This window comes from Suricata suricatta, chromosome 3, assembly GCF_006229205.1.
Source record: "Suricata suricatta isolate VVHF042 chromosome 3, meerkat_22Aug2017_6uvM2_HiC, whole genome shotgun sequence".
NCBI lineage: Eukaryota > Metazoa > Chordata > Mammalia > Carnivora > Herpestidae > Suricata > Suricata suricatta.
Window position 1 is genome coordinate 105,887,341 of NC_043702.1, and position 17,899 is coordinate 105,905,239.

The 17,899-nt window shown below is 43.6% G+C and overlaps 1 protein-coding gene and 1 non-coding gene across 2 annotated transcripts in view; both read right to left on the bottom strand.

Moving 5' to 3' along the window:
* Positions 1-6: 6 nt before the first annotated feature.
* Positions 7-17,899, bottom strand: part of AMMECR1L (AMMECR1 like) — an 18,360-nt gene continuing 467 nt past the window's right edge. Inside the window, exons 2-8 of the mRNA XM_029934786.1 lie at positions 16,369-16,478; positions 7,307-7,751; positions 4,971-5,081; positions 4,551-4,665; positions 3,825-3,915; positions 1,831-1,927; positions 7-148 (exon numbers count right to left, since the gene is read on the bottom strand). Coding sequence (XP_029790646.1) covers positions 37-148; positions 1,831-1,927; positions 3,825-3,915; positions 4,551-4,665; positions 4,971-5,081; positions 7,307-7,713 — 933 coding nt within the window. The 5' untranslated portion in view covers positions 7,714-7,751; positions 16,369-16,478 and the 3' untranslated portion in view covers positions 7-36. The remainder of the gene's footprint in view (positions 149-1,830; positions 1,928-3,824; positions 3,916-4,550; positions 4,666-4,970; positions 5,082-7,306; positions 7,752-16,368; positions 16,479-17,899) is intronic.
* LOC115288722 lies at positions 8,175-8,324 on the bottom strand. Its single transcript, XR_003907139.1, has one exon. It is a non-coding gene; the product is annotated as a U12 minor spliceosomal RNA (small nuclear RNA).

Genomic DNA, 17,899 nt, shown 5'->3' on the forward strand with positions numbered 1-17,899 from the left:
GCCACAGGGGGGTGGGACTGGTCATGCAGCCTTGTGTCAGGAGTAATGATTGTAGAGGGGCGGGGCATGAAGAGTGCCATTCTGGAAACAGTGCTGTCGAGAAGCAATATATTCTGCATAACTGATTGTCACCTTCTCACTTCGGTACCTGTATAAGGAAACAGGAAAGGGTATTAGGAATCTGAAACCCTTCACTTTGTAAAGTCACTCAGCAGAGAAAACCAAAAGCTTACTCCACATTTTGAAGGAATAAAATGGAAGACCAAGAGCAATCTTACTTACAGAAAATGAAAGACAGCACAAGAAAACAATGTCGTTATTACAAATGAACAAGATGAAAAAGCACAATCACAATTCACCCCTGAGAATGTATTTTCTGCACATCCCACCTTTAAACACTACGTATGCTTATCATCAGGCTGCTCTTAAGCAATCTGCTACTGGGGTCTGGATGAAGAATGTCAAAGGTCAAATCACACGGGTGGCAGACTGGAAGATGGCTATATCAATGCCCAGTGCAAACTGCGTATCTACTGCATAAAATGTGAGAAGTTTGACAGAAATGCAACCTCAATTTGCAGAAAAGCAACAAACAAGTTACTGATAACTAAAAGGGGCACAGATACCTAATTCTGAGTCAAATTCTGATGCAGCAGGTTAAAGGATCCTGGGGCTATATAGGACAGGTCTCAATTCCCGATGAATATGCCATATCATATCACAGGGTCATCAGAACAGAGTTCATAGCACTTTGGCTTTGCTCTGGAAAGAGCCATGAGTCAGGATGCGAAGCATGGGGTGTTACAAACCTATGGAGCCTACTACAGACCACAGGAGCTGGGTGTGACAATCCTTACCCAGAGCCATCTCTTTCCCACTGTAATCACTCCTCCACTGCAAGGTGATTATTCCTGAATTTTGACAGGGAAATGGCTGTTCAAATAAATTATAATAATAATAATAATAATAATGCTTTGTATTTGAAGTTTTTCTTTTTTTTGGACTCCAGAGCATTTCAAAAACACTGGGTTATCTTCCAAATAGACCTGTGAGGTTAGTATATGATTATTCAGTATTTTACAGATGAGGGGCCCACAGAAGCCCACAGAAGCTAAGCCTCTCAGAATTTCCGATTTCAGTAGGGATGGCAAGAGAACCGACATCTACTGACCACCTGTAATTACTGCCTGGCTCTGTGCTAGAAATGCTTTATACATGGCCTTACCACACTCTAATGCAACCCCAAGGCATTCTAATTCATTTCTTGCGTACAGCAAAGTCCCCCTCCCCCCTCAGAGAGCCAGAGTAAGTAACCGGCCCAGGTCATGGTTGGACAGTGGTGAGCTGGGATTCAGACTCCAAGTCCATGTGCACTCCACTACAGAAGGCAACTTCCCCCAGCAGCTGGAGTGGCTCCTTGTACCCTCTGTGAAAAGCACTGACTATCCTATTAACACATCACCTGTGTCCCCGGCCAGCTGGCTGCATGTGACTTCGACTGAACCTGGACTCTGTGTGGAGAGCCTTTGTTCCTGACCTCCGTGTGCCCTCTTAGCCTCCCCACCAGTGGGTCTGTCAAAGAAACCCAGCACCTGATGGCAGCCTAAACTCCGCTCCGGCTCTGCTGTCAGCTCAGCTGCAGAGATACCCAGGACACTGGGGAGTCTTTGCTTCTGCTGCCACTGCTTCCTCCCAGCCTAACCCTGACCCATACTTCTTTAGTTTAGGGACATTAGCAGAGAAAAGTTTTTCTAACCCCTTCCATCACAAGTATCCTCCATCCAAACCCAACTAAATTAAAATGACAAGGAAAATGAGACAGTGGGTTACCTGGTGAGTTTGATCGTTTTTCTGAATTCACTGGTAATTGGAGCCTTAAAGCCACCTTTCCTGAGCAAGGAGTCTATTGTCTGGATCTGATCCCAGTCTGAGAAGAGAGGCACAACGAGGTCAGTGCTTGATGACACAAGAGTAGGGCATGTTCTAACATGGCAAGAGGAGAGAAGCCGCCAAGTCTATTAGGGTCAAAGGGAGCCCTGGACACTGGCCCCACATCCCTAGGGCCCGATCTGCCTTGCTGACAGTCTGAGTAGACTCTCTTGAGACGTGAGATGATAACCCAACATACACCACAATGGCTGTCCCCAGGACCCCTGCTCCCGTGTCTTTCCTGTCAGATGTGATCCCAGTTTATTTATACAGGAACAAACATGGTCTCATGTTAAGACCGGCCTGCTGGACTAGTGCTGGTAACTAAGGCTGTTCTTTGGAAGGAGAGATTTCAAATTCTGTAGCCTATACTCCTTTGGGTGGCCCTTCCTTTACTTGGAGGATTTCTAGAAGTCCTGTTTTCTATTACAGAGAACTGATAGTAGGAAGGAGGCTAGTTCTTCATGAAGGACAGGAAAATGTTTCACACATTTAATGTTGTGTTGTTCCTGTACATTTTTAACAAACTCAAATATGTCAAAATTGGAAACCAAAGAGAAACCCTTAAAATTAGCCCTGAGTTTTATATTAATGCCAACCGATTTTTTTTTTAATGCCAACCAATTTTTAAATGGCATAAGTCATTTCATTATTTATCTATACCACCACATCTCACTATCAGGAAGTTATTTATGGTGTGCGTCTGTGTACAGAAATGTTTGACTTACAACCTCAAAGTGGCTAAAAGGCTTCCTTTTTATGCCACACCCACAACGCTTCTGGAAAAGTTTAAACACAACTATGATGGAAACCAATAAGTCAATCACTCTCCACATAACTAGTTCAGCAATACACTGAAATGGCTATTCTTCTCTATTCCAGGTTCACACCCAACAAATCCTGTGTGTTTTACATATTACTTTCAAAAACAGACAAAAAAGAAGAGAGGAACAAAGAGGAGAGAAAAGAAAGAAAAGTAATTATGTTTAATACATTTTTTAAAGTTTATTTTTATTTATTTTGAGAGAGCGTGTGCACGTGTGCGTAAGCAGTGGAGGGGCAGAGTGGCAGGCAGACAGACAGGCTTCCTGGTATCAGTGCAGAGCTGGATATGGGGCTCGATCTTATGATCCATGAGATAGTGACCTGAGCGGAAATCAAGAGTCGGGTGCTTAACCAACTGAGCCACCGGTGTCCCAAAAGAAAAGAATTATGTATCACAGAATACACAAGCAACATTGAAAGGTATTCCCTAGATATTCTTTTAAAGAGAAAACTTATCTAACCTACTTCCTACCTTTATTGTCCCATTATGAGAACTTATTAACTACTAAGTTCTTAGAGAGAGAAAGAGGAAAGATTATGCTTTGCCTTTTTCCAGGTATAACTTTGTTTAACAACCAAAAGTTCAAAACCCAGTGATACAGGCAACTTCCCTTTACAATGAACTCCATTATACAGTCCAGTTGATTACTATAATTTTGCTACAATCACTCCTCAATTACAATTACTACTCATTTTTCACTGAGAAGGAATGAAACTTGGGAGTAAGGAAGTCTTTACCTTTGTTTTTCCTCAGTTCATCTTTTAAAAAAATTGTTACATCAGCACAGAGCCCAGTGCATGGTTCAAACTCACGAACTGTTAAACCATGACCTGAGGCAAGATCAAGAGTCTATGCCTAACCAACTGTGCCACCCAGGTAACCCTCAGCTTCTGTATCTTTTTGGGAGTTTGTTTCTCATTCCATAAGACTTGACATATGGTAAAGGGAAAAACGGCACTAATACTTAATTGCAGTTGGGCTGAAAGACAAGCAACACTCCACTTTCCTGCCTTTATATGGTAATACTGTGAATAGTATCCATCACTGAAATTCCATTTATCCAACTCACCTTGTTCCTTAGCAACCTCAGGTAAGTATGTGGCTGTACGTTTGACACCTTTTTCATTGATGAATTCAATTCGAATCCCATGGACCCCTACCTACAGGAAAAATAACCAAATAAATGGCATTTACTTACTCTAGTGGAACTGCAGTCATCCACACTTAATTGACACTGTCCCCTGACCAGCTTGATCCAGCTCTGAGAAAAGGAGAACCTACTTTTCATGATTAACTCTTTGCTCAGGTATCGAAGCCGAAGTAACTTCAGCTTGAGGGAAGCTGTGAGTCTACGTGCAGCCACCTCTCCGAGTATAAGGGTTGTGGAAATACGTTCTTTCAATAGCTCATCCAATAACCTTAATTATTCCATCTTTAATCTATTCCATTAAATATACCACAGGGTTTTGATTTAGGCTCATGACTCCTCACAACAACTTTTACTCAAGGGCTTGCCAAGAGAGATGTTTTATCCCCACTGTCAGTTTCTATTAGGAGTGGGAGAAGGATATGGAAAAGAGTGGACTGGGAAGAAACAAGGAAAGAAAAACTTCACATTTCTGCCGTACTTCTAAGATCACAGCACCTTTCCTGTGCCCTGTATGGCCCCCAATTGCTTCCACACTCAGCTTTTGCATTCCTCTACCCTCTCTCAATGAAGGAGATACATTACCATGTACTAACCCGAACCCAAATGCAACGAGAGACGCAGAGTTCCAAATGCGGCTGTTCTCACCTCCCAGTCCAGGTAATCACTGGCATCCTCAAAGTTAGTAAGGAGGGAGACAGAGCAGAAAAGTTTAGGCAGCTCCTCTCGGGTCAGAGGGGGGAATCGGCTGTCCTTAAGTGCACTGGAGGGGACAGAAAACAGAAGTGAGGCTGCTCTGGAGTTAGGAGCCAACATTCTATGCCCAAATACTTATGAATCCTGAGCTATGTGGAGAATACTGATTACCCATCAGCACCAACATGCTAAAAATAACATGATGCTATTAACTGACTTGAACTGATTAGTGACTTACCAGGTTAAGGCCCCATTTCCTGATTACCAAAAAGAGAGCACTCAAACTTTTGCCACTTAGAAGAAATAAAGCCAGGCAGTTCTTTTCAAATGTAGCCCATGTTTATTTGCAGAGCTTATGTCTGGTGTCATTACCTGGTTAACGTGTATTCCCTGAGTCCTGAATGAAGATTCATGGCTGAGAAGGTCCCAATGCAGCCACGAAGCCGCTTGTCCCGCCCTGTCTTCCATGTCACAAAGAGCGGACTAAAAAAGCAAAACAAAAAACATTCTCCAGCCCCAAATCAATTATGGATCAGAACAAAACCTTTGCTTTTGCCCTGTTCATTTTGGTTATTCCCCATAAAGACAGTTTCCTGACCCACGGCTCTCTGAAAGACTGCCTTTCTGGGAATCGTGCAGTCCCTGGATGGAGACAGAGAGGACGCAGCACCGACAGCCTGAGAGGCGCCCTCTGTGGCCCTTCCTGTGTTCCTTGTTAATGGCTTCCCTTCGCTCTGACACATTTGTGCTACTTTCCTTTTCCTCTGCCCAGGCCTCAATTTCTTCTAATTTTCCACATCTTTCTCCTCTTAATCGTTCTTATAATTGTCTGTGTTTCCCAGTTACATCCTTCATGAAAACACGACCTGTATATGTCCTCTCCATATGTCCCTGTTCCTCTAATTATTTCTGCCCCTGGTCCTGCTCATAAATGTTTGGAAAAGAAAAACAATGTCTCCTTAAGGAAGCTTATTATCAGCAGAAGTTGCCACTTTCTGCTTCTAGGCCAAAGTTCTGCATCATTATGCTATATCAAGTTGATGGGAACAGGTATTTTATAAACAAGTTCCAGGGCTGTCCCTTCTTCCTGAGAGTCTCCTCTCTTCCTATGCCCTTAGTTCTCAGATTGAGCAAAATACTTCTAAAAGCAGCTTAAAATTTTAAAGCTGTCTACCTGATCTCTGTTATAAAGCAGCTCTGCCCCCTACTTTTTCTTCCAGTAAACACCCGAACAGCACCAGCTGAAGTTACCGTCCCCAAACCTGCTCAAAACCCCCACAAGAATTCCATGGCCTGCAGGATAGAAATATAAGCCCCTGAATACAACAGCCCGAACCCTACAACACTACAGCCACCACCCACTCTTCCGGATCCAAGTTCATCTCCCGCTCGGGAAATATAATCCCGTTAGAATCAAGGCTTAGAATCTCCACATGTTCCGTGAGGAATCTTCTGACCATGGTATCCCATGACAATACTTCCCTAAAAAGTTAGCACATTTTTCTCTACACTTGATCTCCTCTGACAGAATCACATAGGCATAACTTCCCTTCTCCTTCTGATCAGTGTGCCATACACGTTATTTAGCTTTGTGTGTGTGATTCGCCAACTCAGTAATTCTCCCAAGAGCGAGGACTTTTTGTTCTCACTTCTCCACACCCTGCCCAGTGGGGCTATGTATTGCCCCAATATGGCACTAACAGTTGAGGAATGAACTTAGGTTCTTAGGTCTATGAATGCTCCAAAAGGATCAGTGCTTTTAAAGCCACCTCAGAGGGGTGTCTGGGTGGCTTAGTTAGTTGAGCCAACCGTCTGACTTTGGCTCAGGTCATGATCTCAGGGTTTGTGGGTTCAAGTCCCACGTGGGGCTCTGTGCTGACAGCTTAGAGCCTGGAGCCTGCTTCAGTTTCTGGGTCTCCCTTTCTCTCTGCCCCTCCCCTGCTCATGCTCTGTCTCTCAAAAGTAAATAAACGTTGAAAAAAAATTTTTGAAGCCACCTCAGACCTGCTTCCAATTCTGAGGAAGAAGAAAACACAAGCATGAAATTTCTTCACACTATACCTATCCCCTTTTATTTTTATTTATTTTGAACAGTGAGATCGTGACCTGAGCTGAAATCAAGAGTTGAATGCTTAACCACTGAGCCACCCAGGCGCCCCTCGGTATTTATTAAAGTCATTGACACCTTGAGAGAGCTTGGGACAAATAATAGAGTCTTGAACTGAAAACAGTAAAGCAGATTTTGACACTCTTGGTGGGGTGCCAGCATCCCGTGTGGGATCACCAACAAAGTGAGGGACTCTTACTAGGAGCACCACAGCTCCTGGCCTCCAGCCTGGCCCCAGACATTTCCCACTCACTTGGACTTCAACATTCAGGTCCACAGTATGTGATGGTGTGGCCTCCTACCCAATGCAATATGAACCAACAAACCAACAGAAGAATCAAGAATGAAATCCTCCTGATTTCTAGAATATTACCTTACACCTTAAAACAAGCTTACACCTCCTCTAAGCATAACCTACACCTCTTCCATTCCTGAATCCAGATACTATTCTAGCTACTGTCTGGACATTTCTCATCCTATTCCCGTTACCCTCCGCCCAAATGATGCCAAAACTTTTTATAAGTAGCAGGATCTCAAAAGAACGACCCAAGAAAGACGTCATCACGCTTTTCTCCCTATCCCTTGTCCCTGATTTACTCACTAGGGGTCATTGGTGAATCTAGGAAGTCGTGGCTGTGGGAAGCCATAGAGGTGACAGTAGAGGACATCAAAGCAGTAGCAGCACATCTCTGCAGTCACCACCAGATTCTTGGTAGTGTTGGCAGTTCCATTGGGCCGGGGGAGAGGGCTCAGTGCTCCCGATGCGGGATTCATTCGTGTAATGGGAGAATTTCCAGGTCCCAAAGTTAAGTCCGACACATTTTCCCGACCACTGCTGCCATCCACATGCTGGTGGTTTTGAAGAGGTCCTGAACTAGAGCCGGGGACAGTTGTGGACTGGTTCCCGTGACTGTGCGTTCCACTTCCAGATAGCTTGGGCTTCTTGACCCCACAACAGCCTGCTGCCAACTTGGGCTCAAGTGGAGGAACACAACGTCTTTTTCCCATCCTGATTCAGTGCTAGAGGTCTGGAATGCTGCAGAACCCTAAGAAAAAGAGAACAGTTAAATATTAATTCAAAAGGTTAGTTAAAAGGACAAAATAATGAAAAGGACGGGTCTACATGGAGAGGGAAGAGTTCTCAAATTGTCCTCCACATCCAGGTCAGCAGTTCACAAAGGATTGCAGACCAATACAACCGGAAGACCCTGATTTCCAGGCCAGGGACCCCTAACTTTTTCTTAAAGAAGAACAATTTTCCATTTTCCATAATGCTTATCATCACAGAGGCAGACAACAAACAGTCCCTCTTGTCCAGGACTCCCAGGGGTAGAAGGATAGGGTGGCAGCCATCATGAAGCTGGATGAGGACATTATAAGACTGCAAGACGGCACTGGATTCTTTTTAGAGCCTCCAAATCAGACCACCTTATTTTTATTTTTATTTTTTATTTTTTTAATGGGGGGGACAGGCAGATCGCGATTCCCAGGCATCCCGCAAAGTAGGCAGGTCACCTTAGGGGCGACCTTTACCCGCTCAAAAATTCGTCTCACATTAGCAGTGAGGATTCGGGCGTCACCCCGAATCGTTATTTTCCTTACTCATAAGTTTAAGGCATTGACCACCTTATTTTTAAAGAACCCCAGAAGAACCTTCATGCTTTTCCATCTCTGACCACATCCTTTCAACATTTTATTCATCACTAACCTAAATCTACCTGTGTGATTTTGGCCCTAGACCTTAGCAAATTCGAAAGGCTGCCATTCTGAGAAGAGCAAACCTTCCAACACAAGGCTCCCAACCTTTCTGTCCTTACTGCTCTCACTCTCCAATGCCTTGCTCATTTTCTTTGGTTCTCTGGACTCACTCCAATTTCTACACATCTATCCTTTCAAAACTCCAATTCAAAAAAAGCTACAACTTAGTAGGAACCTTTGTTCACACAAATGACCCAAGCTTCAGAGACCTTTTGTGAGGTAGCCATTTCTACCCTGTTTCGGCAAGGCAGATGCATGCAAAGCCACTCAGCCTAACAACATGTGGCAGTGGACAGGTGAGGAAATCAGAACATCCCATCTGATGATGTAAATAGTAGGAAGGAATTGTTTTTTACTAAATTTTTTTTTCTTAAACAGCCAGGGGTAAAAATGCATAGTTGTAACACCACCAAGATCCTTTCTCTGATTCAACAGAATCAGGGACACAGATCCTAATTCTTTCCATGTTTGTTTGTTTATTTACTTAGTGTAAAGGAGCGATCATGTATGCAGAGGAGGGACAGAGAGAGAGAGAGGGCGAGAGAATCCCAAAGCAGGCTCCATTGTCAGCACAGAGCCTGACATGGTGCTTGATCCCACAAACTGTGAGATCATGACTTGAACCAAAATTAAGAGTCAGTACGCTTAACCAACTGAGTGGCCCAAGTGCCCCAATCCTAGTTATTTCTATGTTGGTAATATCAAAGTCTGTAAAATTCTGCTGCCTTGAGAAAAGCAAACTTAATCTTCCTGTGATTTGGATATATGCCTTTTTGGGCAGCGCTCTATATAATATAGTATTTTTGTTGTAAATTCTACAACCTTTTAAATCAAATTAGATATTTACATACCCATTTGCAATGCCCTTATTTTTACACAAACAAGTTGTTATTTTAGTCTTAGTGAGATACAAAAATTTCACCAGTATTATTTATATTCTTGATATACGCTGATCCATAGCAAAATACTTATTTTTGTATTTAGGGCAATTCTTAGTGTGATGAAAGTTGTCTGTGGCTGAGGATAACCTGAACACTTCAAGGTCTGACTTGAAAACAGCTTCTTTTTGGGAAAGCCTCAGATACTTGATATAATAAAACCCCCAAAGACAAGTTTGTTTTTGAATGTGGATGTCTTGTTCAGACTGTTACAAGAGGGAGGGGCTCAGTCAGTTGAGTATCCAGCTCTCAATTTCGGCTCCCCAGGGTTGTGGGTTCAAGCCCTGGCTCTGCACTAAGCATGGAGTCTGCTTGGGATTCTGTTTCTCCCTCTGCCTCTATCCCAACTCGTGCATGCACGCTCTCTAATTAAAAACAAAAAAACAAACAACAAAAAACAAAAAACAAGGACACCTGAGTGGCTCCACTGGTTAAGCATCTGACTCTTGATTTCAGCTCAAGTCATGATCTCATGGTTCATAAGCTCAAGCCCCATGTCAGGCTCTGCCCTAAAAGGGAGCCTGCTTGGGATTTTCCCTCTCTCTATGACCTTCTCCTTCTCCTGGTCCCTCTGCATCAAAATAAACAAACATTAAAAAAATTTTAAAACAAAACCAAAAAGAGAATATTTTGTTTAAAATAATAGTGCCTCCAGAGCCAAATGGCCTGGGTTCAAATTTGGATTCCTCCATGATCAGCCTTCCATGACTGAGTTTCCTCAGTATGGGAACAATAGTACTTGCCTTGTGGGGCTTTAGGGAGAATTAAATGAGCTTAATATGCATAAAGTACTTGAAAAAGTGCCTGCCATGTACTAGGTGATAATATATTTATCTGCTCTTATCACTTGGGTTCTTGTTCAACTGCCCCATTAGGACAGAAATTCCCAGAGGGCCAGGACTGCTAGGCACTCAGCACTCAGAGCAGCGCTTACTCTGAGCAGGCGCTCTTTAATTTTAAACAGGATTTCATTGAATCCTCAAGACCTCAAATCCTCAGTAAAGTAGGCAAAGTAACCATCATTTTACAGATGAGGAGCCTTAGGCTGAATAAGCAAAATAACCTGCCTGAAGCCATACGGTATGCCACTAAGTGACAGAGTTAGGATTTGGACCATAGTCTGTCTGTCAGACTCCAAGGCCTAGGTCCTTCTACCAGCCACAAAGAAGAATGAGGCCTGCCAATAATATCCACTAGATTCAGTCATTTCCTAAGGGCATGATAAAAAAACCCAAATTACATTCAAGGGCATACTAAAAACGAACCTACTACTCCACAAGATCTTGCCAACAAAAATGGAACATGAGAGGCGCCTGGTTGGCTCGGTTGGAAGAACATGTGACTTTTGATCTCAGGGCTGTGAGTTCAAGTCCCACATTGGGCACAGAAATTACTATAAACAAACAAACAAAACTTAATGAAATAAAAATAAAAATGGAGCAGAAAAAAAAAAAAAACGACCCAAGCCCAAAGCCAAGATCTCAAGTCATGACCTTGAAAATTATCAGTCCTCCGTCATCAGACTCCACAGTAGGTGTCATTGGCCTCTTGACTTTCTATCTCGTGTATAACTGCGGGCAGGGGGCTAAGACACATGTTGAAAGAAGCAGCGGGACTATCTTTCAACAGCTGGAGCTCTGATAGGGTGTCCGGAAAGCCCCAAAGTTCAAAGCGGCAAAGAGAAGGGATGAAACACAAAAGTTAAAAAAAGAAATGTTTCCTCATTCCAACTGCTCCACAGCACACCTAAAGAAAGAACAAAATGTCATGTTATGGTGGCAACTCAGGTGTTCTTAGCAGGTGTTATCTGCTACCTGACTGGTGACACCAAACATCCCACAGTGGAGCAACAGAGAGGATTTCCAAACCAGGTCAAGGCGGGTGGACTCAAGCCTGGGAAGATTCTGTGTCTGTGCCACGCATACACACTGCTCTGCTGTGTAGCAGGGCCACACCAGACACTCAGGGACCACATTTAGCAACTCCCCACACCCTCCTAAACTACCATTTGAAATCATTTTGAAAGCAATAGAACCAACCCAAATCTTGCAGATCCTTAGGCCCAAAAATTTCTCTGGAAGCCATTAAACAAACAATCGATATTCTCAATTAGTGACCAAAGGCGAAGCTACACTTTTTGCATCAAAAATACATGAGAAGGTATTTCTTCAAAAATTTTTTCTAGGGGCGCCTGAATGGCTCAGTTGGTTAAGCCTCCGACTTCGGCTCAGGTCAGATCTCATGCTCGTGGGTTCGAGCCCCGTGTCGGGCTCTGTGCTGACAGCCAGTTCAGAGCCTGGAGCCTGCTTCCGGTTCTGTGTCTCCTTCTCTCTCTGCCCCTCCCCCTCTCATGCTCTCTCTGCATCGAAAATAAATAAAACATTAAAAAATATATTAAAAATTTTTTTTCTATAAATTTAAATCTATAAAATTTCAAACATAATGTAGAATAGTGTAATGAACCAAATAACCATCTATAATCTGCCTACTTACTCTATCTCCCCTCCTACTGAATTATTACAGACATGTTTTTAAGGGGGCCAATATTTTACTTATCTGTCAGCATAGGGCAAAAATAAGTGAATTACAGGTAAAGAATGTAAAGTAAACCAAAGTGCCTGGAGTGAATACTTACTTACAACATCAACCCTATTTATCAATTTCATCAAAACTTTTTTTATAAGACTTTAAAAAAAAAAATGTTTATTTTTGAAAGAGAGCGGGGAAGGGAGGGGCAGAGAGAGACAGAGACAGAACCTAAAGCAGGCTCCAGGCCCTGAGCTGTCAGCATAGAGCCTGAGGGGCTCAAACCCATGAACTGTGATATCATGCCCTAAGCCACAGCCCAATGCCCAAGCCCAACCGAATGAGTCACCCAGGCTCCCCTCTTTGAGATTCTTTTAATCCTACGCCAACCAAGTGGGCCATCTCCCCACAACTAAGCAGTCTCAGACTCAGCTCCCAGGACTGTCCTCTAATGACCAAAGAGTCACTGTTTCCCAGCAGCTGGGCTTGGGAGAGAATAGCCTAAGAGATCTCAGAAGAGCATTTCAATACAACAGACTAACCAGCTAAAAACAAATACCCCTAATGACACACTCTACCCTTCCTAAAACTGAGTTTGCATTTGCTCCTACCCTTCCCCACATCTTGTGAAAACTGCCAACGATGGTACTTTGAGCACAGACATTCCTGAATGGATACTATAAAGTTGGCTCATTTGAAATAATTGGAATCTGAGTGTAAAAAGTTGCTTTGGGCTGGGTGGCTTACAATGCCCCCAAAATCCAGTGAGTCCTGGGCTCAGCAACCACCTTTATATACACGTATCACAGAGACCCTTCCATACCTTCAGCTGGTTACTCTTTCAAAGCTAAACTGAAGAACCAGCCACTTAATTTTAAAATTTTATTTTGAGAGAGACAGGACAGTGTTAGCAGGGGAGGGCAGAGAGAGAGAGAGAGAGAGAGAGAGAGAGAGAGAGAGAGAGAGAGAGAGGGAGAGAGAGAGAGAGAGAGAGGACCCTAAGCAGGCTCCATGAGGTCAGCGAGAACTCACGAAACCATAAGATCATAACCTGAGCCAAAATTAAGAGTTGCATGCTCAACCAACTAGCCACCCAGGCGTCCCTGAAGGGCCACTTTAAAAGCCAGCAGCAGCGATCTCATTTTCCTACTGCCTGTCCATTTTAGACCAATCAATAAGAATGGACAAGTTAAAACTGGATTTCCACCAGATGGAGACAATACCCATGCTTCCACAAAAAGCAGAAGTTAACAAGAATCGTGGTTTTACCTCTTCTTTTAAGACCTCGTAACCTAACAAGCATCAAATAACACTTAAGTAGGTTTCCTTGCTTAAGAGTCAGCATGCTCTCCCTGACACGCAAGCCTCAAAGGGTCTGCTGTCATCAGGTTCCACAATAAAAGCGAGATGGAAGCTCTTCCTCCCTCTGTGGGAGGGAGGGCAGTGCTCTGCTGCTTGGAGCTGGGAGGCTGACAGTGCCACTTACATTCCTGCCAGCACTGAGCTTATTATCACCTTTCCTCTCCGAGGCGGCGGCCTTTGTGTTTTCTTCCACAGCACCTAACACAGTGCCCTGCATATAGTATACACACCAACAGTCTTAACTATAAGTCTGGTAATTCCACTGAAGTTCATCTTTTCTTTTTAAGCAGGCTTCACACCCAGCAGAGCCCAACACGGGGCTCACAACCCTGAGATCAAGACCTGAGTTGTTATCAAGAGTCAAATGTTCAACTGAATGAGTCACCCAGAGTTTGCCTTTTTTATAAAAAAGGACGTTTATGGCACAAACTCATCTTTAGAGCTTTGGTTCCACTTTGAGGTGCCAACTGTGAAGTGTGTCAGAAGCTAAAGTCAACTAAATTACAAAATCTTTTCTTATCAACAATGTCAACTCTATTCAGCCCAAACCAAGGAATGGTTTAATTCACAGCTAAAAGGATAGCCAATGTGGCCAATTCATTCTAAAAATTAGATCAAACAGCTCTTAAATTAACTACTTGGTTTGATTTATGCTTGTAGCTGTTTTCTATGCTAAAACACAGCAGTCACTGGTCAGTCCTGGACTTAGCCTTGGGTGGTATTTAGTTTTAAGATGGTTCAAGGCTTTCCTTTGACAGGCCATACCTAGCTTCTGAACTGTACTTGAGAATTTTTTTTTTTAATAGGGTGCTTTAAGGGCTACTCACTGGAACATTATTTGCCTGAGAAACAATTTATCATTTCAGGAGTTAGTACAAATGATGTCTCATAAACTGCTGATGTCTCTATTTTTGCATTTTATTTATTTTAAGAGAGAAAGAGCACAAGCAGGGGGGAGAAGCGCAGAGGAGTGGGGGCTGGGTGTCTCAAGCAGGCTCCTCACTCAGCAGAGCCCAACGTGGGGCTCGATCTCACAACCCTGGGATCATGACTGCAGCCAAAATCAAGAGTTGGATGCTCAACTGACTAAGCCCACCCAGGCGCCCCAAACTTCTGATGTTTATAAAGAAGGTGTGAGACCCGTATAGAGGGGAGGATGTGAAGACACCCTGACTGATCTGGCTGGGTGGACAGGATGGCCCTCCTCCCTTCCAAAGCTCCATAAGTTCACTGACATCTTCACAGAGCAGCTCCTAGCATCTGAGGACACAGCCTAGGCTTTGGGATTACAGTCTAGGCTCAGATTCTAACTCAGATTTTGTCATGTACTGGCTATGCAAAATCAGGCAGGTGGTCACATCTCTGTGGACTTAAGCTCCTGATACCACAGAAGGTTATTTGTGACCGTTCAATAAGTACGACATGAAAAGCATCTGGCATTCTTTGGCACATAAGTGTTATTTATTAAAGTGTCTGCTATTATTAACAGTACTAGTATCTAATATAAGTAGGGTAGGTTATAAAAACAACATAGTTTAGAAATCTTACAATTTCTAGAAAAATAAATGTCCTCATAATAAAATTCTATTAAGAACTACCTTTTAGTCTAAAAGCTCATACTATTAACATGAAATTATTACTTTAATGACCTGGATGCTCTTCCTCTTTGGAGAGCAATGGCTTCCAATAAATCATCCACTCTTCTGTTCACGGCCAGATGCCAGAAAATATAAAGTATGAATACTGGGCTGTCTGAGAGTTGTACACAGTTCTATTCTACCAGAGTCTTCTATTAAGTTTACAGACATACACTGCAAAGAGATGAAACTTGCTAAATATGCTACTAGTTGTAGAAGTCTTGATATATATTAAGTCCTAATGGAACTACTGTGTCAAAGTAGTTAGATTTCGAACAATAACCAAGTTAATATAGCTACAAAAGCCTGGGGAGAAAAATCTGGATTTACCTTTTGAATACAAGCCTCAAAACAGCTCACTGGGAAGCATGACCTTATAATAAAGAAAGCAGATCTGGGAGATAGGAAAGAGGCAAAGAAAAAAACGAGTGTCTGCTTTTTTGTTGTTGTTGTTATTATGTAGTGTCCAGATGTCTGTTTAAATCAAGCTTTATACAGAAAGGAATGGGTTGTTGTTTCCTTTGTGACACAGAGAGTTGAACTGAAATTCAATTTAATAATTATGTTGTCTGAGTAGGGAAATGGCACCTGAACTGTAATTCTGGCCTACTTATGTAACTATTCCAAGAAACAGTCAGATGAAAAACCCACAAACATTCTAGTAATCATTTCAAATATTCACTTCTGTATTTGTGAAACCTCCACATATACACATACACATATCCAAACACTTGCTGTGTGAAATGTCTCCCTGCAAAATATAGATCTACCCCTAGAACTGCTTTTAAAATTTACAGATATGCAAGATGACACATCTTTCTGGGCCTTGGTTCTTTCATTTGTAAAATGAAAATATATGTTCCTTGCCTCCTTCAGGGGGATTATAAGCCTCAATAAGATATGAAGCACTGTGAAAAATGCTATCTTACAAGTGTAAGCATATCACAATTAATAAGCTCAAGGGGACACAGCAGTAATAAAAACTTTTCCAGAAAACAGTATCACCATAGCAGATATAGGGCAAAATGTTCCAAAAATCTCTGAAGATTATAACTGTATAGAAGAGACCCAATAATTGACCTTGATGAGGAACTGCATAAACCTCCGAGTGTTGATCTTTGGTTGTTTTTAAAAAATGAGTAATTTGGGAAGGGGTGGGAGCTAGACCTATGTACTAAAAACATAAAGGACAAGTGTGCTACTATACCACCATCTAGGTCACTCTAATATAATAAGATTACGGAAAACAGACTCATCTTTACACATTTAAGTTATTTTAAGAGGACAAGTAGAAGAAACTCCATCAACATTAGGAGCCTCTCAGGGAAGCAGAAAAATACAAGTGAAAAAGTAAGTTGACATCCTAATGTCCTAGCACAGGGTTAAAACCAATAACAGCAACAAATACTGAACATTCTAAATATGTCCAAGGTAATACTCACTGAAAGCAGATAGTTTCTATTGCCAGGAGCACAGCTACAACAGAGGAGGGGAGCTATTTTGTCTCTGAAACAAATTTTCTTCCTTCTGATTCCATTCCTTCTTCTTGTACCTAAGACAGAAATGCAGGAGCAGTGAATGAACAAAATCAAGACAGTCTAGAGCTGAGATAAAGCTTGTGAAAAATTACAACTCCCAGAGCAATTTCTAGGGGAACCCCCCCCCCCAAAAACCAAAAACCCAACAGCTAGGGAATGGGCTCTCCCTACTTCAAAACATTTCAAAATCTAAATCTAAGGCAGTAATGGCAGTCCCATGCACTGAATCACCTCATCCTTAGTGTCATCACCAAGAAGGGATGACAGCGAGGATCAAAGGTTTTATTGAACTTGAACATGAGACACACAAACTTCCTCCACCACTTATTTAGATCAAAACTTGCTCTCCGGCCAAGATACACCACTTCAAGGCTCTCCACTGGTTTCAGAATACAAGCATATTCCCAAATTCTCTGCAAAGATGGTGTTGAAGAATTAGTGGATAGCATGCCAAGGTCCTGAGGACAGGCCATCCTGTCATTCCAGGTGGAGATGATAATTGGTGGTTAAGCGTCTTCCATCCTTCCTATTAGTCTTGCATAAATCTCTTCATAATCTCTTCAACAACTCTCTCCACCCTCCCACCCCACCCCCGTAGTACAGAATTAAGCTATTCCCAAAGATGTAAACAGGAGACTCCAAGCCCCACCCACGCTACCTAAGGAGAGGGCAGTGAAAGGGGATAGGCCCAGAGGGATAAGGGTAAGGGAGTGTGGCACAGTGAGGAGTTCAGATCAGGACAGGGAAGAGACGAGGGCAAGGAATGAAGGGCAAAACCGACAGCCTGGGAAGGAGAGAGAGGCTTAGAACCCAAAGAGTGTAAGGTGGAGGGATAATGGAAATGGGGGCTACGGGTGGATAAGGAAGCAAGGAGTTAGGGTGGAGCTGGGGAAAAACGAGAAGAGGGAGAAGAGGAACAGGGGAAAGCGTGCGGGTGATAAAAAGAGTTAGGCAAGAAAAGGACAAGAAAGAGTGGGGAAAGGAGAGGGCTGGGAGGGGCACAGCAGGCAGAAGAGAAAGGTGAAAGGTAAGAAAAAAAAAACGGGGTGGGGAAGAAGAGTACCGGGCGCTGGGGGGAGTTGGGGAGATGCCGGGGCGACGGGTAGGGCAGCGAGGGCCGAGCCGCGGGGGTGGAATCCAGAGGCCGAGCGGGGGAGGGGGCGGCGGGACAGTGGGTGGGGGCCGCCAGGCGGCGCCGGAGACCACCAAACTTTACATAGACCCGAGACTGTTTCCTGGAGGGAGTGCAGAAACGAGCTGGAGCTGGAGCCTCGCCTCGCCTCGCCTCACCTCTCGGCCCAGGGCAGGGGCGTCCGCCCACCCCCTCCTCGGCAGTGCCTCTCGACCCCCCCCACCCCCGCGCCCTCGGCCGGGACACGCTGCCCGCCAGGCCCCGCCCGCTCTCCAACCCCGCCGCCAGGGAGCCCCTCCCCCA